Genomic DNA, 26,866 nt, shown 5'->3' on the forward strand with positions numbered 1-26,866 from the left:
GGGGAGGCTCTGCCCAGCTGGGAGAGCACCAGAGGGAACCGAGTGAGGCTGAAGCTGCTCCCCTGCGTTTGCCTCCAGCTCTGCTGCTGCTGTGTGGGTGCCAGGCAGGCTGGGCACACACGTGGGCAGGGGAGCCAAGGGCTGGCTCATGCCTTGGCGCCGTCTCCGCAAAGCCCTCGCTGGCTGCTGTGCCGAGGGGGGGCACTCAGGCAGGACCCCGCCACCTCCCCATGGCCGTCCCCTGGGTTTCAGAGGCAGCCCGAGGGTCGCCGTGCCCTGGCTGCTTTTGGCCCAAGCCACGTGGAGGGACAGGTGGCTGGGGCAGCGTCCCGGCAAAGGCTCACGGGCCGTGCTCGTGGCTGCAGCACCGAGGGGTCGGGGTGCGGAGAGCTCGTGGCTCTCAGCCTCCCTCCGTGGCTCCACCCCTCATTCCCCTGCGACTTTCATAACCCAGCGCGCTGCCACGTGTCCGGCGCAGACCCCGGCTGCCTTGGGGGGACACGGGGCTGTCCCGGCGGAGGCGTCGGAGCTGCTCTCCCTGTGCTCCAGCTGCTTGTCAGGGAAGAGCCTCTGCGGTCAGCCAAGGGAAGCCCATCTCGGTACGCGTGCCGAGGAGGATGGAGGTGGAGGGCTGAGCTGCTGCACACAGCTGGGGTTGGAGAACCTGCCCCACAAACAGCTCCCCTGCGAGAAAAGGGGTGGCCTGGTGCACAGAGAAGTAATGGCAGATTGGGTACAGTAATCCATTGTGGGGTTAAACCAGGCTGTCCTGTCCTCACTGCTCCGTGACACCAAATTCTTCAGCTCAGGTCTAGCCCTGGAGTCACCGCACCTTTCTCTTCCCTGTAGGAGCAGCGGGACAGAGCTGTCGTCTCCCTCTGCAGTCAGCAGGTACCGTCACACCCTCCTCCTCCTCCTCCTCCTTCTCCCCGCGGGTGATGGGTGGTGGAGCCGGGCTGCTGCCGGGTGGGACACGTCCCACCGGTGGGGCTCGAGCCCTGGAATCCCGGGAATCCACCCCGGGGCAGGCGGGATTTCTGGCGTGACGGAGGAAACTCATCTGCTCGTGATATTGCTGCAGCAGCGCTCGGTCGCGCTGCTGGGCCTCGCCATCCAAAAGAGCTGCAGGAGATCAAAGGCTGGGTTAGATTTCCATCTCTGGTTAGTCACTCAGCTGCAGGCAGGTCCCGACCCCTTTCTGCTTTCCGTGGCAGCTGCTTAAGCACGCGCTCCCCGGTAGCTGGCACAGGGCCACGTGCAGCCGATAATCCGCCGGCCGCGAGCCGCAGCAGGTGGCTGGTGCTGTAAGCAGGCAGGCTTCATGGTCCCCTCGCTTTGCCTCCGCAGGTCTGGCAGGATGACTGGCTGCCGGGTGATTGCCCTCCTCCTGCTGTCCTTCCTTCCCGGCGCTGCACCTGGAGGCCTGCTTCCTGCCCTCGTTCCCCGGTCCATCCTGCAGCTCGGCAGAGCCCGCTTCTCGGCGCAGCCCGTACTGGAGCTGACGACACGCTGTGACGACACATGCGCCCGGCGGGAGGCTGCCTTGGCCCCCCAGGATTTTCAGGAGCACCTTTCTTATGAGACCCTGTACGCCAACGGCACCCGCACCCTCACCACGGTGGAGCTGAGCCCCCGGGGGGGCGGCATGGAGAAGAGGCGGCAGAGGTGGCGCAGGCGGCGCAAGCGGCAGATTTACGGCACGGACGGGCGGTTCTCCATCAGCGGGCCCCACTTCTTGCTGGACTTCCCCTTCTCCGCCACCGTCAAGATCTCCACGGGGTGCACGGGGGTGCTCGTGTCCGAGCGGCACGTCCTCACAGCTGCCCACTGCATCCACGACGGCAAAGACTACGTGAAGGGGGCCAGGAAGATCAAGGTGGGCTTCCTGACGCCGCTGCAGGGCGCTGGCAACGGGACGGGGCCGGGGGGGCTGGCGATGTGCTGGGCTCGCGTGCGGCGCACGCAGGTGCCCAAGGGTTGGATTCGGAGCCCCAACTCGGTCAGCATGGACTACGACTACGCCCTGCTGGAGCTGCGCAGGCCACACCAGCGCCCCTACATGAAGCTGGCGGTGGCTCCAGCGGCGGAGGAGATGGCTGGGAAGAGGATTCATTTTTCGGGGTTTGACAGTGACCGGCCGGGCGAGCTGGTCTACCGATTCTGCGGGGTGGAGGACGAGACGGCACACCTCATCTACCAGCACTGCGATGCCCGGCCCGGTGCCTCCGGCTCTGGGGTGTACGGCAAGGTGTGGGACCCCGTCCGGCACAAGTGGGAGAGGAAGGTGGTCGGGGTCTTCTCTGGGCACCAGTGGCTCGAGGTGGCCGGGGAGCAGCATGACTATAACGTTGCTGTTCGCCTGACGGCTCCGAAGTTTGCTCAAATTTGTTACTGGATCAAAGGGGACTATAAAAGCTGCCAGAACGAATAACTGCAGCCTTCCTTTTCCCCTCCCCAGTGCAGAAGGCTTTGAGCGTGGTGTTGCAGAGCGAATGCACGGCTGAGGAGCACGAGGAGGAGCAGCATCTCCTGCCAAAATTGCTGCACCACTGCCTTCATTTTGTTCTCTGTCCTGGAGGAATGAGGGCCCCGCAGATCACAAGGGATCCAGCGGAGACTCACTAGGCCTGAAGGGTGCGTAAGCTCCTTTGGTTGGTGCTGGTGGGAACTCAGCATCGGGTTCTTTGCACAAAGAGCTCAGCTGGCAGTCAGGACAGTGGCCTCTGCCTCGAGCCGTTAACCACTTGGAGGCAGCCACAGGCCTGTGCTCAGCTGCACCGAGTTTCTCTTGGGTCTCACCAGGTCTCTGTTTGTGGGCTGGCACTGCCCAGCTTGGCACTGCCCCAGCTCCGTGAGGACAAAGGATTTTTTCTTCTAACAGCGTCTTTGTGTGCCGATGAAAGGTGCCTGAAAAGGAACCCTGGAGCCGGAGGCTTCTGGGCACGCTGTCAGCAAGGAGCCCGGCCAGGACAGGAGGGGCTGCTCCAGCCTGCTGGTGGAAGCAGCACGTGACGGCACTCTTGGAAAGGAAACCTCTTCCAACCCCTGCAGCGTGGTGCCACGTGGGTACCGCCACGCCACAGCACAGGCTGAGATCTGAGAGCGCCCATTTACTTGTAAACCTTCTCATCTCTCTTTGGTTCTCTTTGGGATGCCTTTAGGAGGAAGGGACCCTGGCATTTACTGCAGCTGTAGTATTTGAGGTGGATTATTTTATGCAAATACGTGTATTTGAATAAAAGGCAGCACAAATCTCTTTGCAAAGGTTACGTTGAAAGGAGAGCGGTGCGCAACTTGCCAGCCCTGCTTTGGGACTTGTGAAAGCATGGCAGTGCTCTCCCTTCAGAGCAAAGCCAGCAGGACAGGCGGAGCTGGGCAGAGCTGAAACTGCAGGATCTTGCAAAAATAGGGACAGAAATGCCTCCCACAGTCATAACCCAGGCACCTGACCAAACAGCTTCCCACATGCTCTGTCAGATCCACAGGAATGATACGTCCAACAGGCCCTACCAGGCTCTCCCAGGAGCAAAGCAAGAGTTTGTTTTATGTTTCCCTACCTCATATACACAAGATTCTGTTGCTAATCCAAGTTTCATGGCAGATTTCCCTCCCTGTCTTCCTCACAGATTCCCTTTTGCTTGCTGTGTTTGCCCAAGCAATTCTTCTATGTAATCCATAACCTCCAGAAGGGACTTTGTGCTGATGCTGCTTTGCCAGGCTGGACAGATGACAAACTGAGCTTGTTTTTTGCTCTTGTGTCAACGTCCCCTCCTTTTCACTGTATGTCAGGGCAGCCTGCATCGCAGGCTTGTCAACTCTGTCATTCCTTAGGTCTGCTGAGGTCTAAACATGCAGTTCCTTCAAGATCCGTGACAGTTTTACTGATGCAGCAACCTGACTTGCAAAACAAGCAGGTAGGAGACATTTCAACAAATTAAATGCTACACCCGCTCCCACTCAGTTCTAACATAAGTGTTAAAATAATTGAAATTGTATGCCTGGTCTGCACATGTGCTCAGCAGAACAGTATTCATTATCTTGGATGAGACAGAGCATGAAAAATCCCAATTACACATTACTGGAGAGGGAGCAGCTGCTATTATTTTCATCACACTAAACCAATTTACAGTCACAATTTAACTTGTCCAGCGGCATTGCCTACCCTGGCTGGAGATGCTTAGGGACAGATCAGTAGGTGTTGTAATCTCTTCTGCTCTCTTGTCTGGACCCTACAAACAGCTTAATAGTGTTAGCCATGCTCTTCTTAAATGGGGAAGAAAGCACTGGGGGGAGGTTGTTAACAACAAACAGAAGGAAGGGAGTTCCTTCCATTCTTAAGTGCACATTGGACCTTTATATTGCTTCCTACACACCTCAGGTCATGGAACAGGTATCAGGACAGTGAAAGTTTTCCTGGAATCTGCTCACGTGAAACATAAAGGTTTGTCTTATTCAGAGCAGCTGCATGCTTTATAAGCAACTTCCTTCTGGTGTCAGCCACCAGCTATTGCAAAAACAGAAGAGGAAAAGCCAGCAGCAAGAGGGAAGCCCAGAGAAATACAGTGAAACTTGCGCCCTCTTTTAGCATCCATCTTAGTGTATGCAAGTGACAGCAATTTTAAAATACCAACAGATGTTCCCCCCAGTTCTTGTCACAGAGCTAACAGTTTTGATGCACAAACTGCAACAGGTACAGGACTCACTGTTTATTTAAAAAATTGAAAGAAACTTTTAACAAAACCACGCCGAACAGTGAGGATCAGAAAAGCCAGGCAGCACTGGGGGCATCATAAAGAGAAAGGCTCTGCAGGCCCTGACCAACCCAAGGGCTAGATGTGCAGGCAAGCACCTCCAAGTGGACAGTAAGACCTCGCTGCGCTTCTCTCATCCAAACAGTGACACTGCTTTGTTAGCAGAGGAGGTTGTAAATTAGAAATTTGCAACTCTCCTGCATCCCCACAAGGTGCCCTGGCACCTGGAGGGCTCCAGTGGTGGCACATTTTTAACAAGTTCCATCTGAGAGCAACCGCAGCTGCAGTCCCTACTTGGAGGAAGCCACCTGCTTAGCTGCAACATGAAGAGTACGTCATAGCACGAGGTGTTGCCATGCTGCATTTCTTCTTACCCAGAATCCTGCAGAGCTGTCCATTTGTTTCCCTCGTTGCCCTGCATCAGCACAGAACATCTTCTCTAGCCCAGAAGGAAGGGGGAATGAACACATGTATATCCACAGTCTAAGGAGGGTCACCTTTTGTTGGAACTTGGATCTCACTCCCTACCCCAATCCAAAATGCGAGAACAGGGCTAGCTCTGGAAGGACAGAACCCTCTACGAGCTAGGACCTATGAGGCAATTAATAGACTGCAGGCTGATGATTTGCCTTCTGCATCTGAATAATCTTGCCAAAGCCACCTCTTCCCACATCGTAGTCTGTCCGGTACTCATCTCGCACCTGGGGCACAGCAATGACACAAATATTAGCATCCTGCACTGCTCGTGTCCTTCAGAATCATCACCCTCTTCTCGCTCAGCTGGTGGAGAACTGAAGTTCAGATTAGAAGCACTTTGACCCATTTGAAATCTCCTCAAATAATCCACCAAAAAAGTGATGGTGGTGCAAATGACATGAAAATATGTCTGATGCCCGAGGTCCTTTTACATAATGGCAAAGATAATGGCAAAATATTTTAATGCCAGGCTTTGCCCCCAGAACATTTACTTCCCTTCCCACCCCCCCCCACAAAAAAAAAAAAAAACAACAAGAAGTCTGCAAAGGAAACGTACCTTCACACAGGACAAACTGCTGGCTCCTGAGATTGGCCTGACAGATGTGCTGCCCCTCTCCTTTCAAATTCTACACCATTTTAAGAGTACTAGTATGGAATAGTGAAATTTCTACTTGTACTGTCAGGAACTTTGGAGCCTTAGTTCTACTTCTAGCTCTTAATAGCAGGGTAGCACCAGTTACCAAAATCACACGGAGTAGCTGTACTTCATTATCAGGTCCTTATCGCCTACACTGTGTTCTCCAGGAGACAAAACCAGAAAAGCTCTACACTGTCTTAGGGGGACCCGACTCAAGGTCTGAACCGGTATTGCTTTTACCTGTCCTCCAGTCTTTCCTCTTCCATACTGCCGGCCCTCCTTAAACCCTGCATCCCAGTCTGTTCGAACTATGCGGTCGTCTAGTCGCGTGCCGTTGATAAATCGCATTGCGTGTTCAGCATCTGCTCTCGTGTAGTATCTGAGACACACTCTAAGGAAAACTGCATGTGCTGTTCTGTTGGCTGCAGGGAAAAGAAAGAGAACTACTGCATTTGAGAGGCAGAAGAGCCCTGCCTTCCAGGTTTTCCTACTGTGCCTACTCTTTTCTCTGGGATCAAACAACTGCAGTCATGTAAAACCAAGCTGAAAACAGCTCCCACTCCTTCCTAAGGTTCTGAACTTTAATGATAGTACCTGTGCAGGCAAGAAATAGCTTTGGATCACTTATATCACAAGCAGATAAAACAAACACGTTAAAGCCTTGCTACGGGCAAGAAATCTGTATGACGCCTTCTTCTACCACGCGAAACTTGACTAAACGTGAGCAGGAGGCGCAGGCCTCGCGGGAGAGCTCTGCAGAGACAGCTCACGGGGCAACTTGTACGAGCGTGCACCCTGTGCTGGGGAGCAGCGCCACGGACCGCTCTGCGAGGCCCTTTAGGTGCGAAGTGAAGGCGAGAGGTTGAACAGGGGGCAAACACGAGCCCTTAGCGTTGGCCATGGGTGAGATGGGGCCTGTGTTAGTTCCACCTACACAGGTTGGGGGGAAGGAAGGGAAACAAATGCCTGGCAGCGGGCACCAGCGTGGGGTGGCAGAGCTGGCCGTGGCAGGCCGAGAGCAGGAGGGCGCGGGAAGGATACTCGACGAAGCAGAAGCCGCAGGGCGTCTTCTTGATCTTGTCCAGCCCCATGACGATGCGCTTGACGTCGCCGCACTTGGAGAAGAGCTCCTGGATCTGCTCCTCGGTGGTGTAGAACGACAGGTTGCCCACGTACAGCGTGGAGGAGATCTTCAGGAACTTCTCCTGCAGCTTCTTGCTACCCTGCGGGCACAGCGGGCCGTCAGCGGCCAACGGTCAGCGGCCAACGGTCAGCGACCAACGGCCACCGGGTAACGGCCCCCGGGCGCCCCGACCCCGCTGCAGGCCCCGTCCCCCTCACCCCCCCCCCCCCAGCCGCCCCCGGTCCCGGCCGCACCCGGAAGTGCTGGTCGCGGTAGCGGCTGATCTCGCAGTAGGAGTCGCTGTTGAGGCCGCTGAGCGTGGTGTGCAGCAGCCCCGACATGGCGGCCGTGCCCGCGCCCCCCCCCCTCGCCCCACCGCCACCGCCGCCGCCGCCGCCGCCGCCGGGATCCTTCCAGAACGGCGCCCACCGGCACCGCCTCACGGCCGGCGGGGCCGCCGAGCCTCCCTATTGGCTGCCGCGCCTGTCGATCGGCGGAGGAAGGCGGGGCGGACGCGCCGGACGGCCAATCGCCGCGCGGAGCTGTCCGTTCCTCCGCGGCTGTGGCGGTGGCGCGCATGCGCGGTGCGCAGGGCGGGAGGGCGGGAGGCGCTGAGGGGCGGCCCTGTCATGGCGGCGCGGCGGGCGGCGGCCGAAGGTGGCGGCGGGCGGGAGGCGGGGGCGGCGCTGCCCTCCGCTCCCGTCACGGGGCTCTCCCCTCACGGTTCGCTCCCCGCCTGTGTTGCAGGGCTGCTCCGGGAGCTGCTGCGGGAGGAGGCGCCGGGCCGCATCGCCGCGCTCACCGAGGAGCTGTTCCGGGCGGCGGGGAGCCTCGGCGGGGAGGCGGGGGCCGAGCCGGAGGTAGGGCCCGGCCCTGCGGCCTGAGGCCTCCCGGCGTTGGGTGTGCTGAGGCAGAACCCAGCCCTGCCGGCCTGGGGATGGAGCAGCCCCGCAACCCGCCAGGAACAAAGCAGAAAAGTGTTAAATAATAAAAAAAGAAAGCGTTAACGGCAGCTCCTGGTGCCCACGCCGCGGGTTTCCACACAAAAACGCAGGTGGCGGAGTAGTGGTGAAGTAAAGCAGGCGTGGGAGCAGCTGAGGGGCTTCCCGACACACTGACTGGGGATAGCGGGTCTGGGAGGGAGAAAAACAAACAAGCACACCTCATAACACCTGCATGGGGAGCCCAGCAGGGTGGGAAGCCTTTTTCCTACATCACACCAGTGAATTAGGGCGCTGCTTATAATAACGATAGGGCTTTTCTTTGTAGGCCGTCTAGAGGACGTTTATGAAGTGGTAAATGACTACTTTAAAAGGTCTTTTTCTAAAAGAAATCGATGAGAAATTAACCTGGAGTAAAAATAAAGCCAGCTGGGGGATTGCCCAAACTCTTCCTCCAAAATTCTATTTTGAAGCGAAATTTAGTTCACAGCGGTTGTCCTCAAAGGAAGACTGATTTTGAAAGTCTTCAATGTGCAACAAAGGGCAGGACACGTTAGCGTGTGTCAGTACAGAAAATAATCCTAATGCTGTCTATAAAGAAGTACAGGAGCATAAAACTGGTATCCTTTGGTTCTTCCCGTTGGGCTAAATGAGTTTTAAAGAAAGGAGAAATTAATTTGTCGTCTGATCCCTTAAATAAAAGGGTCCATAACATTTTTCCTGATTATGCAAGAGCATATTTGTAGCCAACATCTCTTCTGGAAACTATGATTTGACTGATGGAAAATACACTACCCTTCGAGATGGGTTTTTAAAGGAGCTTATTGTGTTTATGCAAGATTGCATCATCTTTTTAACAAGAATACCTAGTCAGGAGCCTTTGTTCTTTGTCTGCTGATACCAGGAATTTCCCAGCATAGGTGCTTAAAGTAATTAAATGTAACATTCTGTAGGCAAAAGAGGTAAAGTCTTACTACAGATGCACTTCCCAACCTGGTACAATTTTACAGCTCTTTTCCAGTCCCTTCTAATTTTTCAACATCTGTTTAAAACACACATAATGTATTCTGAAAGCTGCCAGGGAATCAGTTGTGTTGGACGTGCCGATGTGCTATTGCACAAATTTTTTTATGTGCGAGTGTTTTTGAGGAAGCTTCATCCCAGATGGATGGGGTAAGTCAGGTCATGTTTTGCGAAGTTTGGAAAAGGACTTGACAGAAACATATGTTAGGATATTTCAGTAATTTGACAGATTAATGGGATTTGTTTAGGAACATGCTTGAATGTTTCTGAAGTCCACCACTTCACATACAGAATTTGCTGGTTTGTGTAATTTCAAATTGGAGCTGAATGTTGACGTGACATACATGTGCGTACTGCTATTGGTCTTATGATTACTTCTTTTTAGTTTCAGGTCATGTCAGCCTTTGATTTGCAGCCATGTTCTTTCTTAACTTCATCTTAGAAACGTTCTCAAATTTTTAGAAGATGTGAAATAGTCTTTTAGGAGACTGAGCGTATCTTATAAATGACAAGAATATGTGATTCCTGCCAACTGCTTATCAGTCTTCTGGAATACGTGTTCTGCAGAAAAGCATGATCCAAACTTTTAGCTGAAGAAAAACCTGTGTGGTCCACTCAGCGTGTCTCTTTTGGGGTCACTATCCCAGCTCTCCCTGTGGAGATGGTCGGTTCATGTAACAGCTTCACAGAAAACTCAGGCCTTTGACATCAGTGTCAAAGGCGGTTGCACAAACGTGCACAGATCATTAACATGACGAGCATGAAAGGTGGTTCCTCATCCAGCAGTGAATTTGAAAGTGAGCCAAATCTAGGGCAACATCAAATCTAATAGAATTTTCCTCCTCAGGTTGAAGAAGGTGCAATCAGCCTGTGGAACTGGGCTGTGACCAAGCACATGGGTTCTGTCATCAATGACGAGCAAAGAGCTAAGCGTACGTATGCGTCCTGTTCCTTTCCAAACACATTTGTGTGTTGCAGCGTGAAAAGGAAAAGCTCTTTGCTGACAGGTATATGTGCAGTGCTGTGGATTTGTTTGGATATTTGCAGGTAGGGTAGAGACAGAGGAAACTGTACAGCTAGACTTCCATAAACCATTCGGGATCACTCTGGTGTAATGGTGATCTAGTGACACAGAAACAGGATAGGCATTTTTACCACTTCCCCTTCTGTGCATGAGCATCAATAAAACAATGGTGTAGCCAAAGGAAACTGTAGTTTGCCTTCTAATGCTATGTTGTTAATCTGAGAATGTATGGAAATAAAACTGACATAAATTTTAGACTGTTGGTCAGTTAATTTATAAAAAGTGAGACTGTTTTTTAACATAGCTATCTCACTAATGTTTACAGAAAAAATCTAAATCTTTTTTTTTTTTTTTGACTCCCCTGCCTCATCCAGGCACACAGCTAGTTGGTTTGCTTAAAGCCGGAAGCAGGGCTGGGGGAAATCAGAAGTGAGCTTTTGGTCTACTCTGTCATCCAGTTCCTTATGTGGTTCTGTAGGATTGCAATATCTGGCCTACATTTTTGTCTTGAGGGATTATAGTCAAAATTATATACACTCTGCATCATATAAATGATGTCAGGGGAAGGGAAAAGGGTAAGTTTACACAAAATAAATAATAATTACCATAGTGTAATGTTCTCAGATCTTATATCACAGCTGAAGGGCCAGGGAGAGGCTATTTAAAATATATTAAGCAGTGTCTTTTCTATCCCTGGTGTTTAAGAAAGGCCAGAAAATATTTTTGCTTTTTACTTTGAAAATGTAAAGATTATTAAACTTGATTTCCCTATGTTGCTGAAGGCTATTCTGAGGCACTCAAGGCATGTTACTGTGAGCACCTGTAATGTAATTAAGTCTTTGAATGCTGTGTCTTTAACTTAGGTATTTAATAGGTTTAATAGGTATTTTGAGGAGAATATCATTTTTATTTTTTTTTCTTGATGCCTAAAAGGCAGTTTTAAAGAGCTTGGCTAAAATTCAGACTGCTTTGACTACTGAAGCTTTCAAATTTTTCTTTCCTGCAATTGTACATGGTAAACCATCTTTTGGATGTGGCAGGGCCTGATTTTCTTAAGGAAAAAAAAAAAAAGACAAAAGGAAACTTAAGAATATATTATACCTTGTTTTCCTGTAGTGCGATTTGTTGCTTGTAGACTGGTGTGCCTTTGTGAAGGCAGTGATCCTCCAGAGGGGACTATTCGAAGACAGATTTTGGTAAGGCTGTTGGCAGGTAAGCGATGAAATGCAGTTGATCACCAAGGGAAATCTTACAACCTTATTACAATTGCTTTGGGAAGTGAGTGAAATAAGCCTGTAATTCTGGGGAGTGTGCATGTTGAAGGTGGGCCCGTGTCACAGGCATACCTTGCTGAGTTAGTGCAGTTACAAATTTCTTAACAGTGCAGTTAGCATCACATCTTTGTCATATGTTAAAATGTTACGAGAGAAGCATTACTACAATATCCTATAGTATTGTGCAGTAGGGCACTCTAAGTCCTACGCTGCATCTAGGTGCTATGGAGTTAATTCAGATGCAAGAGACACTTGTCACAAATTAAAGAGCTGAAATACCTCTCTCCTGCATAAGATATGTGCGTTAACAAGAAGAAATTTAACACTGCTTCTTTGAAGTGACTAAATTGTCACAAAGCACATATCATTTTCTCTTTCAGATGTCAATGAAAACTGGTAAAGGATGGATAGATATTGGAAAAGCTGATCTTGCTGATGAATTTCTAGAGATTGCCTTGAATGTAAGTGCTTTTCTCGTTCTAGTTTCTTATAAACACACCTGTTTGTAAGTTCCATGGGTGATGCTTAAGCTTTGTTTTCCAGAGCATAGAAAAACTGTACACAAAATTACGTAAGGGGAGCGATGGTGAAGCAGATATTCATGTGCACAAAGCTGATGTGGAGAAGGACCTCTTCAAAGTGCTCTCTTATCAGGCTGAATCAGTATGTGTTCTTCCCTGCTTTCTTTATAAGTCACTAGGGGGTACAAAGGAAACTCTGACCCGTTTATTAGATGTATGAATGCTTGGCACCGAGGACTTGCTGAAGGATATATTTCCTTTGCTTAGATGTAAGATATCAGACGTGATGTTTGCATTCAGTGTTGCAATAATTTGATGATTTTTAATTTGCCTGGTTTATCGCAGTCATTTCTGCCGTGTTGTTTATATCTTCTAGTTCAGATTTGTTGCTCTATGATTTGGCTAGCATGAGTGTTTATACAACAAACAGCTGCCCTTCTGAGTCATAAATGTTTTGGTTCCAAAGGTGCCTTGTGCTTACTGAAGAAAGGGGAGCCTGGGTCCCCAAAACTGTGTTTGTTTAATAGGCACACAGTAAGACTTGCCACTTCAGATTGCTCATCAAATCTGCAGCTGGCCTGATTGAAAAGTGCTTCCCTAAGCAGACCAAAACGCTGGCCAAAATTTTTCATGTAGCTTCTAATTGATAACGGAGACAAAAAGAGTACCCCACGTTACTGGAGAGGTGTTTTAAGATTTGCTAGTTTGTTACATCATCTAACATCTGAATGGTTTGGTACCACCTATCTGTCCCTTCCACACTACGGCTGGACGGCAGGGTACTTCTGGATGTCTTTGTCATCTGGGAATATATAGAAATAAACAGAATTATTGTAGCACTAGAAGGACAGATATCTAATCCCAGATTTAGCTTTAGTGAATGTGAAAAATGTATGCAAATCCAAGTCCTTTTTTAGAGATTGGTCTTTTAATGAATTTTAGAGGCAAGCAAGTCACTTACAGTCTGTTGGCATGTTCTACTGCTTTCCTAGGCAGTTGCTCAAGGGCATTTTCAGAAAGCTGTGATGTGTGTGCAGCGCTGTAAAGATATGTTGATGAAGTTGCCAAAAGAGGTTAGTGAAATCATATCTTCTTTATCATTCCAAAGTTTGAAAATCTGCTTTCCTATCTATATGTTAACGAGTGGCAGATGCCATATAAAATTTTGAAAAATACTTCGAGAACTCTTTGTGTGTATGTGTTCTGTGTTTTTCTGCTTCTCTGAGATTTTCTTGCTACATATTTTGCATGAAAGCAGCAGGTTTTTTTTTTCCTTCAAAGTTCAGTGTTTTTCTTTTTTTTTTTTTGCTTATAGTTTATCATTTGAAATAGAATGATAAACTCTTCCTAAAGAATGAGTGAAAACAAATCATCAAGAAAGGCAAAAAGATTTCTGTATTGAATATGCCACCTACTCTTCTGCAGAAACAGCTGCACTTCACATCTTGATCTTCTCTGTTGCTTCTTCCCTTTTATGTGTGAACTTTTGTCTGGAGGCAGGTGGGACAAGAGAAGAGCTGAGCTTCTAGGCTTTTCATATGCAAGTTAGTACTAAAATCTTCATCTTCATGAAGCTGTAAGGCTATGAATGGTGGTTTCTCATTGTACTAAACTGTGTTTTTTGTAGTTCTTATTTCACAGAACAATGTCCAAAGAAAACAAGCTTTGACATATGCAGACTAGTCCTTTGTTTGCAAAGATAAAAGGCTAATATGTTTGTATCAGAATAAGCTTCCCCACATTCATTTTCATTTGCTTATTTTAATTTTTTTTCCCAACCTTTAGGATTTTTTTTGGTACAGTTAGGAAACATTTTGTTCTTGTCTCTGTGGTACAGGTAATAAAATCCAAAGGGATAGATGTGAGTTCTGGAACAGAAATATGGCACTGTTTATGTTATGGTTGGTTAGTTTAATTTTTTTTTTTTTTTTTTTTTTTTTTTTTTGTGATCTGTTTGCAGAGTATCTGAGTGACTAAGTCAGCTGTGGGGGTCTAACTTTCATTTCAATTATAAGAGCAGTTTCTCGCTGTTTGATTTGTTAAAGATGCTCACTGGGATCATCATGTTTCTGTTTCTCATTTCATTTTGAATGAATTTCATGCTTTCCATTTTAACTACTCCATTAAATAATATTAAACTTCTCATGGTGAAGGCACTTCAGAAACCACGAACACTGATGCAGATGAGGAAGAGGTTTCTGATCACAAGAGATGCAATTCACCACTGGTTTAAGGAGGGGTATTTAAACAATGAGAGAAAAAGAAAGCTCTAGCAATTTCTCTGAGTGACTTTGAAATTTTTGACCACCATGTAGTTGTCACTCCTTAGCTCCTCCAGAAACACATCTTACCAGAGAGCACTTGCGGAGTACCACACAGAGGTTGTTGCATTATGGTAATGGATGATACCACAGATCAGCTGGTGAGGATTTGCAGCTTTTGGATCATCAGTGGTCTTAGGAACCACAATGGGGAACTGTAGCCCTAAAGGATGAAAAGCTAGAATTGTTCCAAACACTTAGTGTTTGGAGTGATGCCAGGCTTATGGGAATATTTAGGATTATGCTTGATGTCTGGAACACATTCATTCATTAAAAGAGTATTTTAATTATGAGAGTGATTTTTGTTGTTGTTGTTGTTCATCCATACTGAATTTGCAGTTTTGTGTCTGGATGGCAATGAGATAAAAAAAAAATGTTCAAAGAAAAATGTTGTTCTGTGTCTCTCATTCTTGCCCGAGGATTTGAAGTCCCTTGCAAGAGACACTTCTTGTACTTGGAGAAGAAACTTACTTCAGTGGCAAAGTGAATGCAAATATTAGTGGTCTGTTAGCATTTAAAACAGCTTTTTGTCTCCATTTGGACAGCATTTGACAGTTGCAAATTATTGCAATGGAAAGACAAGTTGGTATGAAGAGATGCTGTCAGGGCTGACTGATAAAGCAGAAAGCAACAACATTCTGAATAATCAAGCATTCAAAAATATTTTTCTGCTCACATTGGTAGTGTGGATCATCCTTTTATAATGCAAAGGAGACATGCTGGGAAAAAGCCTACCGTGCAAGATGTGAAGTCCTATTCATTTAACTATGTATAAGTAAAACCTTTTAGTCATTTTTAAAAATGAATTTGCAATATGCCATTTTTTCTTCCTAGGTTTTATTTTTTATAATTTACTATGCACAGTTTAGTGCTTTCAGGTTGGTTTCTTGAGGAACTATTCTACTTTGTGTGTTTGAAGAATTCCCCTGTTTTGCATGTCCCAGACTGGTTAATATTGCTGCACTTTCCCATGGAACAATACAATTTGATTCTAGTCATGTTCAATACCCTCCTCAAATATGGTCAGAAGTGATAATTGTAGACATGTCTTTAAAGTAAAAAAAGTTTTAAAGAACCTGAGACCAGGTGCCATAGATGTGTTGATGTTTCTACAAGGACATTATAGAAGCAGGAGTCTTTCATTACAGACCTGTTACCTGTCCATCCTCTGTTACAACTTTGGGGTGGAAACCTATGAACGGAAGAAGTATGAACAGAGCTCCTTTTGGCTCAGGTAATGTGCAAAGGGAAACAAAATAATATCCTGCATTTCAAATGTAAATATTTGTGTGAAGGAGAGGGAGAAGGAAAGTAGATGTTTAATTGAAAAACTGAAAACACAAGTTTTTAACTGAACCGTAGTGGCTGAGCAAATACTGACTTAGTGACTGTCGTGCTTACAAATGCTGTTGCCTAGCATTTATGTCTGTTTTCCACACTGATTTTCATGTCATTAGAATGAAAACTTCCATGTGGGAGTCATATCCATGGTTCTCATCCATTCTTTCCCTAACTCTTCTTCCAAAGAGATTAATGAAGAGGCTATTCGCAGCTCCTGTGCCACTTACAAACAATATTGAAGGGATCTGAAAACTTAAGAAAAGTGTAGAGGAATTCTTCTGGCCAGTTTGAAATGGATGTGTTTTTCTCAGTACTTGAATTTCTCAGAAAGGAGGTGCTTCATTGACAGCAGTTCCTTGACTGATGAAAGACACAACCACCAAGGTGAAAAACAAATAGTTTGAGATGGTTTAGGTAGGTTCCAAATAAGTAATGTGTTATTGCTAGGGACGAAAATATTTAGGCTATTGGGAATAGCATCTTCATGCCAAGGTAACAGACTGAGCTCAGAAAATTTGCTTTTATTTCTTGTTCTTTTTGTTTTAAATTCTCTGAAGAAAACAAATGACAACACCTCTAATTCAGAATAGTTACGGTCACATGCTATCAAAGAATTTTTAGAAATGCTTAGAATTAATTAAAGCTGGTGCTTTGTTGATTATTTTATATTTTGTTCTTGTAGAATATTAAATACTGAGTCCTGATGGCAAAATTTGAGGAGGAAATAAACTTCTGCCAAGTGCAAATATTTATCTGGATATAGCAATTTAGCTCCACCTAGTGGGTTAAGATTTCCCTGTAGTGAGAGTGTATTATATTAGGAAACAAATGTCTGGTTGTTCTGTTTTTCTTTTAAAAAGTTATTCCTTTGCACTGTTTGCCATCAAATCTGGTTTTGTGGACCCGGTGCATTTTCTCTGGGTGGTCCTTTGTGCTGGCATTTAACTTTCAGGAAAAGAGTGATGAATCATGACTCCCAGGTTCTGTTTTTGTGCTGGGATCTTAAGACTGGGTCAATTATAACTTCTGTGTATGACTGTATTGTATGTCAGGTGAGAATAAGAACAGTGACTTGCTCAAAACGCCTTCAGTTAAAACTGATAAAGCCTACTAAAATGTTTGAATAGAAGCTGTTACAGAATGTGGTGCACTAGGTTGAAGGAAGTGCTAGAGTACAATTTTTGATATGAGGGTTTAGGAGGAAAAAATCTTTTGTTCTCTGGTTAAGAAGTGGGGCAGGATAGGAATGTGGCACATACCAGATACCTGGCTGTTATAAATGTGTCAGTCTTCAAAATAGGACTATCATCAAAGTTTACAATTTATTAAAGGAATAGAGGTAAGCAAACAGTGCTGGGTGCGCCGGGAGTCTCTGTTCCACCAAGATGCACACCAGTTACATCAAGCAGCTGATTTTTATGCTCCTAGGCTAATACATATTCATTACTACTTCTAAAAAAAAATAGGGCTATTATAATTAGTTTCTGGAATCCAAACCCTCCTACTGGAGCCTGCGTATCAGTCTCCGGTGGTCCCTCTGGGGGTCTCTGGGGGACTCTCGTGCTGATGGCTCATAGTCTTCCTCCCTCTTGTCCTTCTCCTTTATCCAACTTGGCTGTATGTCAGACTTGTGCAGCGTCCCCTGCAAGCTTTGTCTTTTAGTTGTTCTTCAGCTTTCCCCTTCTCCTTAATCTCCTGGCCAGATACCAGAGACTTGCATAGTGTCCCATGCAATAGTCATAATAGTTAGCAGTTATTCTGACACCCCCCAGATATCAGGGACTTCAAGGAAAAGCCTACAAATACATTTCCCTTCAAGCTCTCTATTGACACAAATTGCTAAAACATTCCTCTGCAAGATACAAGAACTATATACATTAACCACTCTGTTTTTCTTAGAGTTGTGCTTATACAAGGGTATGTAAGGCAGAAGATCACATTCATCATTCCATGCGGCCCTAGCATTGTTCCATATTGACAGGAATCAGATGAAGACATTTCACATATGATATGAGGGTTTAGGAAGAAAAAGACTTTTGTTCTCTGGTTAAGAAGTGGGGAAGGATAGGAATGTGGCAAATACCAGAAACCTGGCTGAATTTATCTCTGTCATCCCATGTAACTTTAACTTTTCCTTTTCCTTGGTAGCCAGAGTTATGACATTGGGAAGATGGATATGAAATATTCTGTTGGCAAAGAAATGCGGGTAAGAAAAAGAGAATTTGCTGTTTACAGACAGGAGGATTTTGTTAACCTGACTCTAGTGCTTCTGCTATGCCAAATCTGACCAGTGATTCTCTGGCCTCTGTTTTAGTACTGTTTGCTAGGAAGTTTGGCAAAGTTGCAAATCCACTTTCTGTGAGCATCATGGCAAGAGTTGAGTCACTGATGAGTGCCCTTAATCACATTTCAATCTACTATTTCACAGAAATTTAATTTTGAGAAATAAGACTCAGACTGAGAGGCCATCTCTTCTTCCCTCCTTCCCCTTCTTTCAAGGCATCATTAGGTATAGCTGTGTCATTTCTGAGAGATGTTTGTCTGTCTCGTAGGCCTATTACTCCTAATACTACTGACAGTGGATATGGAGATTTTATTCTCTTCCCCTTTATATAAATCATTTGCATATTTTCAGGCCACTATCATGTATGTCTTTGTGTTTCTCAGTGAAGTAGGTAGCCCCTGTTCCTTCACTTTCTTCTTTCTGTTTTTCCAGGTCTCTGCATTTCCTTATTACTGTTCTGTTCTCTGACCTCTCTAGCTGATTCATGTACTGTGCAGGTTGCAGTGCTGAAGACCAGACCCAGCACTCCTACTGAGGCTCTGGAGCTGAGCAGCCACTTCATATATATCTCAGACAGGCATTCTTTTGACTCAAAGAGCTTTAGTTTTTGTGGCCTTAAATTTTAAGTCTTTTCTGTTGATATGTGTGGTCACAAGTGCTTCTCCCCCCCGCCACTATGCAGATAGGATTTAAACTTTTAGTTTGTTTTTCTTTCCAGGCTAAGGTGCTGCGACTGTTAGCTACAGCCTATTTTGAGTGGGATTGTAAGCAGTATCTTGACAAGGCACTGAAGGCTATAAGCTTGGCAAATGAGGTAGTAATGTGCAATTTTATTTATGTGCAATAACTGAAACTCAAGCATTTACTAGTGTAATAATATAGACCACGTTAATCATTGGTGAAAGTGGCTTGGATTAATGTTTTGCTTCTATTTCTTCAGGTTACTTAGAGTAACTTACATTTAAAAACATTGTTTCTCTTTGGTTGATTGTTTTAAAATTTCCATTATTTGTTTCATTAAAAGAAAATCAAAGTATAAAATCCTATTTTAAGTGAAAGTTCAAGGTCGGTTTTTTACATGCTGGTAGGGCTTTCAGACAGATGATAAAGCACGTGCTGGTGAGATCAGGATAAATGGTGGTATAAACCATTGCACCCAAGCCCCTTGCAGTTTTTATTGTGTGTACCTTCACAAAGCGATTGTAGATGTAAGAGTGCTTTTGCCATCAGTGTTTGATAGTTTATATTTTGATAATAAAATGGATTTGAAGAATGCTGTGGAGTGTATGTGGTTTTGTGTTATGAATGTGTTGTACTCTCACAGAATCTGTATTCTACAGACAGTTGTCCAAGTAATGGATTGTTTTTCATTGTGCAGGAGAATTTACATCCAGCAGGGTTTTTTCTGAAAGTTAAAATTCTTCTCAAAAGTGGAGCATCAGATGAAGAGATCAACTCAGGTATCACAGTTCTGTTTATGTTTCACTGTAAGGTCATACTACTCCATATCCAAGAAAAGACAGCCTGAGTAGTGCACTGGAGAGAAAAAAAAAAAAAAAGAGAAAAGCCAAACCTTTCTTGTGTGTTTTAGAGGAATCATCATTAGTCAAATGTAACAATTCTGGTTTGGTGTGTGGGCCGCAGAAGTCAGCATCAGAGGACAATATAATAATGAAATTATAATTAAAGATGATTTTATTTTGTTGAGAGTTTAAATATACTTGCCAGAAATAAGGAAAGGAGAAGACTGAAGCCTGTTAGAATGAAGGCAGCAGCAATACAGCAATGTAAGAGGCTGGCTGATTTTAGTCATATGCCTGAGGTTATTTAGAAAGGATGGATTGCACTCAGCATAGAAGAAAGGCTTGTGAAACATTGTTGTTCTGTGTGTGATGTTGCACATTTTGGCCAAGAGACATCAAGTGCTGATCAATGTGTCAGTGTAAGCCTGTTTTACCAGAATTTACTTGGTTTATAAAGGACTAACTCTTATTCATCAAATTTGTAATTTGAACAGAACTGATTTTTCTGTTGGCCCTAGAGGAGAAGAAAGTTTTCAGGGGAGACTTTAGTATAAAAAGGTTAATGTATCAGGAAAATATTATTTACATAAATAATGAAATCTTGAGGAGGAGGGGCTTAATGCTCTTTATGTTTTAAAAGTATCAGATACATAACAAATAGTCTGAGAAATAAATGTACAATGAAATAAGCAATTTCTTGCAGAAAGCTGGATGATCTGACTGCTGTCAGACTAACAGGAAAGGAAACTCCACTTCAGATGGCTCCCGGTGAATTTCAGCCAGCTTCCAAGTAGACAGTTACTCCAAATTTACCATTGGAATAGCTGGTTTCTGTTCTACAATTGGAATTGTGAAGCCATGGTGTTGCCTGTCAAAACACACACTGCTTGTAGCATGTTACTGCTTATAACAATGGCATGAAGATTCCAGTCAATTTTTCAAGCAACTTAATAAGTGGCTGTCTGTCTTCTGTTGGGTGGCTGGCAAAAGAGTGTTGTGTTTATGTGCTGCAACTTCGGTTTCCTTTGAATGAAGGTTCCTGCTAGGTTTGAGGCATTTGACTAAAATCTTGCATTGTGCTCTTGTACACAGCTGCTTTCTGTAACAACTGTTATAGCCACATTACATTACTAGTGTGTTCATTCTCTTATCTCATCCAAGCTATGAATGTATAAATCTTGTTATTAAACCATCCAGCACAGTTTTGCAATTTTTAAACTTTATCTGAGTGTTCCAAAACTGATATCTAGTTATCAGCACCAGTAAATTCAATATTTTCCTGTCTGTCTAAGACTGGTGATGCTAAAGACCATTAGACTTAAGTAGTTTCCATTGCACTGCCATGCCACCACACAGCCTGAGTTCTGTCATCATCTTAAGTGGTTCCTTCTAGATAAGGATGAAGCATTTTGATGGAAAGCAGCTTGAGGCAAACATTTGTGCTACTAATGCCTATTCTGTTCCTGTTTAGAGAGACAGAAGGCTAGAATTCCGGGGCTGTCAGTCTGTTGCATTTCTTTAGTATTACATTAACTGTGAGACAGAGAAAGGAAAGTCAAAGCACAATGGAGGTATCTTATTCTTCCTTGGTTTTAGAACTATATATATGTATATATTTTTTTTTTCTAAAGATGCTGTAAGACCATACAACAAGCAGTTAAGTATGTCAGGTGATTGGATAATCTCAATGTCATTGTGTTCTGTCTAGCTGTTGCAGAATTCATGCACCATGAGTTGTCTTTAGACTTTTGTTTGAATGCTGCTAAAGTGCTGCTGGAGAATGGAAGGTATGAAATCATCATCAAGTGGAGCAAACACAATATTTGGGCTTTGTAGCTATTCTTCTGTAAGCAAAGAACACCTATTATGCAGTGACACTTTATTTTAAATAAAAGCTGACAGAGGTAGGTAAACATTTTTGAGGGGCAGCCTGTCTTCGCTTTCTCAAGGTGATACAGATTATTACAGTGGCAGAACAGGTTGTGAAATAATGTCAAGTGGCAATCTGCAATACCAAGCAAATACTTAAGAATGATTAAGATTGTCCCTATGCAATTTTAGTAGTTATCCTGGGTCTGGAATTACCTGAAGGAAATTTTTCTTCCATATTAACGAATATTCAGAATTAAAGATTCTGGAATCGCAGAATCATTCTTGTGAAAATCAGTATGAAGCTGAACAAACTGCAAAATAGAGGCATGAAATTTAACACTCTTGAATGCTCCATCATGATTACCTCCATTTACACTTCTATCTTGCAGTAATTTCATTGTGAGGGGTAAGCTGTCTTATGAATACTGTAGAACAAGCATGTGCAAATAGGAAGTACCTATGGAATAGATGAACTGCAGTAAATTCATACCTTGGCTCACTCTGTCAATGTGATTGTGTGCCAGTAGTATTTTAATGAGAAACATGCTGTATAGTGTGATTGTTACACTTCAGAATGGAAAATTAACAGCTCTTCTGTGCAGCTTCTTAAAATTCCATCTGTGTGAACAGGGAATCAGTTGGGTTTGATTTTCTGAACTCTGTTGCTGGACGATTTGAATCTTCACCTGACCTTGGAAAAATAACCCTGCTCTACATTGAGTTCCTGTTGCAGAATAAGAGGGAGCTGCTTGCTAAGCAAAAGGTTGAAGAAATTATTATAGGTCTGTATCCATCTTTTGCTGTCATTTGCTGAAAGTTGGTTTTAGCTGGCTAGTCTCGAATTCCAATTTTCATTTTTAAAATATATTCTCATCTTTCTTTTTGTTTGTCTGTTTTCTCTACTGTTTCTTTTGCACAGCAACTCGACTTCCATAATGAATGACAGTTGTGATAAAGCTCAGGGTTAAATTCACATGCTAAAGCAGCTCCTACTTTTCAGTTTAGTCTGTGTGATTGATGTATGTGGGATCATAAAATATTTACTAGGAATTCTATGTAACATTAATACTTTGTCCATCCAGCCCAATGCGTTTTTGTTTGTCACTATTAAAACAGGTTGCACATCCTTGTTTGAGCAGCTGAATTAGAGGTTCTTTTCAGGTCTTCTACACCTGTAGCACTGTGGCATTTTTTGACTGTCAGATCTGCTGGAAATCAGATTGTGTTTTATGTAGCATCTAGCTAGGTGCAAAAGCCATGCTATCATCATTAAAGCATGATGATATTTATTCCCTTGCTCACTACATTTTTTCTTTTCAGAAGCAGCATATGGAACACTGGGTCATGGCCAAAGATATTGCCATGTTACTGTTTCTTGTTATAGGCTGTGGGACAGTCTTTCTCAGATCGCTCTTAAGGACTTCTCTGAGTGTGGTTCTTAAAGTTCTTATAAAGTGATGATTTGCATTGTCTTTTCAGGTCATTATACTGGAAAACAGCTGTTGTCTGAAACCTTGAACCAGCTGCACATCATCTTGTGGGACACAGCTGCCAAACATTATGAGGTTTGGGACCAAGTAGTGTTGTTGTTATTTGTATTAGTGAAAATGAAGATCTGATTTTCCTGACCTCTTTGGTATGTCTATTTTTGGTTAGAGTGTAAGGTGTTACTAAGATCCCTATTCCAGTTGGAACTAGTTTTACTTTCATCCCAATAGGTGCTCTTTCCCACCAAAATATCAGACTTCAGGTAGTCTCATCTCAAAGTTTGTACATGGGAACATGGGCCCTTCGTTCTGGCTTTGTCCTGGGAAGGGTGCAAAAAACCTTAAAATATTCTTTATATCGAGATATTCATTTTGTTTTGCTACAACAAAAACTATGCTAATGACACAGCTTGCTTCCTCCTCGTTTTAAAATAAATTATTCCCCTTTATTGCTGATTTTTTTTTTTTTACTTCTAATCAATCTGAATTCACTTTTCTTATGAGCATCCTGTATCTATGGCTTCTTCTAATATGTTCTGCTTTGTAATACCTGGGATGACCATATTCACCTCTGGAATTTCAAGGCAGCAAGTGAAGAGAGGTGTATAAAGATTCATATTTTGTTACTTGCCATGATTAAATCTTGTGGGCTCCTCTGTCAGCCAAATAATGTCCTGGCAGTGAATTTTTTGCCTGTGCCAACAGAACTGATAGTGTCTTCATTTGTGGCATCACGGGACCAGAGGATATTGTTTCAGCTGCCTTCTCGTTGTCTGTCTTTATTGCAGGGTGTCATATCAGTGATGTTTGGCACTGGTCTGAGCACCAAATGGTGCCAGATTTCATGACTTTATTTGGCTTCATCTTCTCCTACCCATTTTTATGGTGCAAAGAGGCTTTCCCTACTACCCTCCCTTTTTCAACCCAAGGAATCCTGCAAGAGGAAACTGCACTTTATTACCAGATTCTGAGGTGCAAAGTCAAGTATCCTCGCTCTCTTATTAATGTTTTTTCATGACCATATTACCAGCAGTACTGACTGTTTCCAAATTTTGCGTCACTGAGCCGCTGCCTCCATTCTTATTGTTAGCACCAAAGTCCTGTTTTTTTCCATTGGTGATAGATTCCTCAGTTTATGGGCTTGGGAGGTGGGAGTATGTGCAAGGTAAGCTGATGCCATTGTTTGTTTGATGACCCTTTTTGGATCCTACTTGGATTAGGAGTTCCGATAGCACAGGCTGTTCCTGTCTTGAAAGACAATTTTACAGGGATGTCCTCGTTCAAGTCACCTGTAGAAACAGTGCAGGGACTTAAAAGAGTACACGTGACTCAAAGTATATTCTTCCTGAGGAACGGTGTTCCTCCCTATATGGTTCTAGAGATGTAATGCTGGACAGTGGCAGTTAGACTGATTGTCCATATTAATGATAGCACCCTGGAACATACAAAAGCTGTTTGTCACTCTTAACAACATTTCGGTCCCAGTAGACACAGGATTCTTCTTTATCCAGATAATCCTTCACTAGCAGTATCTGCAGATTCAGTGAAGTTTTGACGAGACAGGACTTATGACAGATATATAAAAGCTTGATGTGAAAAAAGGTTGTATTTCAAAGCCTCTTTGTCTACTGGACATAAGCTCTTTAATAGCTTGATTTCATCTATCTGTTTTCTTCCAGAATCTAGAATTTGTTTTCTCTTACCTAGTTTACTGCTTTTCTTCCACCAGTGGGGATAGGCTGGCTCACTTATACAAAGAATAATGCACCTCAGCTGTAGGCTTGTTGGCCCTAGTATAGTTTTCACAGTCTACTCTGTCCAAATTGGAACCGTAGTTGGGAGTGCACTCTTCAGCCTAGTATCAAGAAGTTCATGTCTAAATGGCATAAAAACTTGTCTTTTTCTCTTACTTTCTGACTTTCACTTATTTTGTATCTTGAAGAGAGAGGGATTTTTTTTTTTTTTTAAATAATATTGTACTTAGTTATATAATTGTTCTTTCTGGATTAGGCCAATGACCCATCTAGTCTCCTAATGAATATGCCTGCATTGTGGGACCAATGTTTGCTCTTCTGGGGGAAAGATTACACTAGAATATACTTGACTATCTAAATCTTTCATTTCCTATGATTTATTTTAGGAAAATATAGACCACTTAATCACTTTTTTTTTTTTTTTTTTTTAATTTCCTAGGCAAAAAACTATTCTGAAGCTCTTCACTGGTACAACTATTCTGTCAGCTTCTACACACCTGGGCAAATAGATCAGAATTTGGCTAAGTTGCAGAGGAACATGGCTTCTTGCTATCTTCATCTGAAAGAAGTTGACAAGGTATGTTTATTTATGTATTTATTTGCATTGCTTTTATATTTGTAGTTATATAATTTGGACTTAATTTACAATTCTGTTACTGTACCTCTTTTGCTTTGAGAGAGGGAAATGTCTTTGCATGTCTTTCATGATCTGGCAGAGATCTGTTGTTCATCTCAGCTGCTTTGGGAGCCCCTTCTAATCACCTGTCATTCTAAACAGTACACAAGTTGTGTGACCATGCCCCAGTATATCGGGTTTCTTCTCAGATTAGAGGCCATTCTCTCTTCAAAACAGATGAACCTCAGCATGAAAAATGTTAGACAGGTGACACCAGAACTTCCCACAACAGTGTGTTAGTCCTTACCTCTGCAGAGAACTGCACCTGCTTTACCTGTTTAGGTCTTCTGTTCTGGTGATGTTAAACTTTGTAATTCAAAGTGGCAGAAGGGAGCTGATTTTTTCAGCGTCCTCTTGCTTTCTAATTCTGTGGCTCTAGTTCTGAGGAAGCAGGAATTCTAGTCATTGTCAGCTCTAGGTTCCATCTTATGCTCTGATCACTTTACTTTTCTTTCAGGGGAGGTTGTTGCCAAACCAATTTTGTTCAGTAGTTGTATAAATATCTCTAATGTAGCCATTAAAATTTGGCATCTCTTTTTAACTCTCTCCTCTTGCAACCTACATGACTGATTACAAGATGCCATTACTGAATTCCTACAATCTTTTCTGCATATAGGCTAAAGAGGCAGTTAAAGAAGCAGAGAGGTGTGATCCAAACAGCATCTTTACCCAATTCAGTGTCTATAAGATTGCAGTGATGGAAGATGATACTGATAAAGGTAGAACTTGAAAGATAAAAGGGTCAACTACAAAGACCAGGAGTGTCAGGTGTCTTATAAAACACTGAGCAGACCTGGACTGTTCATTTTGGGAAAGACACAATAGAGAGAATATAGGAGAAGGATCTATAAAATCATTAAAACTGTCAGGCTGTAGATTTAAAACTGTCAGAGGGGGATGCTTTAGTACATGGCATGTAATATGTCCGTTGCCACATCTGGTTACTGTTTGGCTGGAGCCTCTGGCTCGGAATTCTGTAATCTTCTTCTGGACAGAAGCTAGAGCAGCATCCTGAGATTAGAATCACTGTATTATACTATTCCTAATACTCTTTTAAAAGCATATGCAGTTGCAAAAATGCTACTGAGCTAGATGAACCTTAATTGAACCAATATTACCACTCTTGATTTTTCTGGTCAAGCAGAACTTGAAGTTACGAGAAAATAGATGAATTACTGAGATGACCTACAGAATGACAGATCTCTATAGACTTTTTATTCTTTCTAATGAGTTCTGCCATTTCATGTTTTAATGAGAATCCTAGCTCAAATAATGAAAATTGAGAAATATAGTCTATAGTTAATTAGAAAACAGAGGAACATGCAGAGCTTATTTTCCAGTGAGTCCTCTGCCAATTAATTATTCTGTATACATCTCTTTAATGGCAGCCTAATTTGTTCACATAATACAGAGTGGTAACCACAGCACAGTGGGAGCATAAAAGCAGCAGCACCCTTAACATAAGCCAAGATGTGGGAGCTTGGAATCATGCCCAGACAATATATTAAGAGAAAGTCTTCTGTGACAAGCAGATATTTAGCAGAACAAATTTAAGGATGTGCGATAGTTTCATTTGTGTGGCATCCTTGTTTCCTTAGATTGGTAGCTTGGAATGCTTTTTTGGCACCTCTCTAGGAAGAAATGTGTAATTGTGGAGAAGTGCTGGAATTGTCAGGTTTTCTTGCCTTGTTTCACATTAAAAAAAAATAAAAATATATCCTTTTGTAAGTTGTGTCTAAAGCCTTACTAAAACAGTAGAACTTTCTGTCTTCCATTTTTTTTCTACTAAAAACAATCAATCAAACAAACAAAACCCCCAAAACTAATTTTTCTGTAT

At 43.8% G+C, this 26,866-nt stretch overlaps 3 protein-coding genes across 3 annotated transcripts in view; 2 read left to right on the plus strand and 1 right to left on the minus strand.

Annotated features, from left to right (window-relative positions):
• Window positions 1–745: 745 nt before the first annotated feature.
• LOC116494518 (serine protease 23-like) lies at window positions 746–3,252 on the plus strand (the record flags this gene model as incomplete). The annotated part of the gene is made up of 2 exons (XM_032196435.1): window positions 746–891; window positions 1,348–3,252. Coding segments are annotated over 2 exons (1,230 nt in total), but the record flags the coding sequence as incomplete, so codon positions are not given.
• A 1,439-nt stretch (window positions 3,253–4,691) lies between these two features.
• LOC116494601 (nuclear cap-binding protein subunit 2) lies at window positions 4,692–7,349 on the minus strand. The gene is made up of 4 exons (XM_032196551.1): window positions 7,243–7,349; window positions 6,907–7,088; window positions 6,106–6,244; window positions 4,692–5,452 (listed from the first exon to the last, which is right to left on the minus strand). Exons 1-4 carry the CDS (start codon window positions 7,327–7,329, stop codon window positions 5,354–5,356), a joined length of 507 nt encoding a protein of 168 aa, XP_032052442.1. The 5' UTR covers window positions 7,330–7,349; the 3' UTR covers window positions 4,692–5,353.
• A 268-nt stretch (window positions 7,350–7,617) lies between these two features.
• Window positions 7,618–26,866, plus strand: part of TEX11 (testis expressed 11) — a 31,777-nt gene continuing 12,528 nt past the window's right edge. The window contains exons 1-15 of the mRNA XM_032196436.1: window positions 7,618–7,848; window positions 9,785–9,884; window positions 11,093–11,172; window positions 11,631–11,711; window positions 11,794–11,913; window positions 12,764–12,844; window positions 15,241–15,326; window positions 17,582–17,639; window positions 18,436–18,531; window positions 19,096–19,239; window positions 20,915–21,027; window positions 21,743–21,894; window positions 22,592–22,677; window positions 24,793–24,930; window positions 25,646–25,748. Of these exons, the coding sequence (XP_032052327.1) occupies window positions 7,618–7,848; window positions 9,785–9,884; window positions 11,093–11,172; window positions 11,631–11,711; window positions 11,794–11,913; window positions 12,764–12,844; window positions 15,241–15,326; window positions 17,582–17,639; window positions 18,436–18,531; window positions 19,096–19,239; window positions 20,915–21,027; window positions 21,743–21,894; window positions 22,592–22,677; window positions 24,793–24,930; window positions 25,646–25,748 (1,669 nt within the window). The remainder of the gene's footprint in view (window positions 7,849–9,784; window positions 9,885–11,092; window positions 11,173–11,630; window positions 11,712–11,793; window positions 11,914–12,763; window positions 12,845–15,240; window positions 15,327–17,581; window positions 17,640–18,435; window positions 18,532–19,095; window positions 19,240–20,914; window positions 21,028–21,742; window positions 21,895–22,591; window positions 22,678–24,792; window positions 24,931–25,645; window positions 25,749–26,866) is intronic.

Source organism: Aythya fuligula, chromosome 13 (assembly GCF_009819795.1).
Source record: "Aythya fuligula isolate bAytFul2 chromosome 13, bAytFul2.pri, whole genome shotgun sequence".
NCBI lineage: Eukaryota > Metazoa > Chordata > Aves > Anseriformes > Anatidae > Aythya > Aythya fuligula.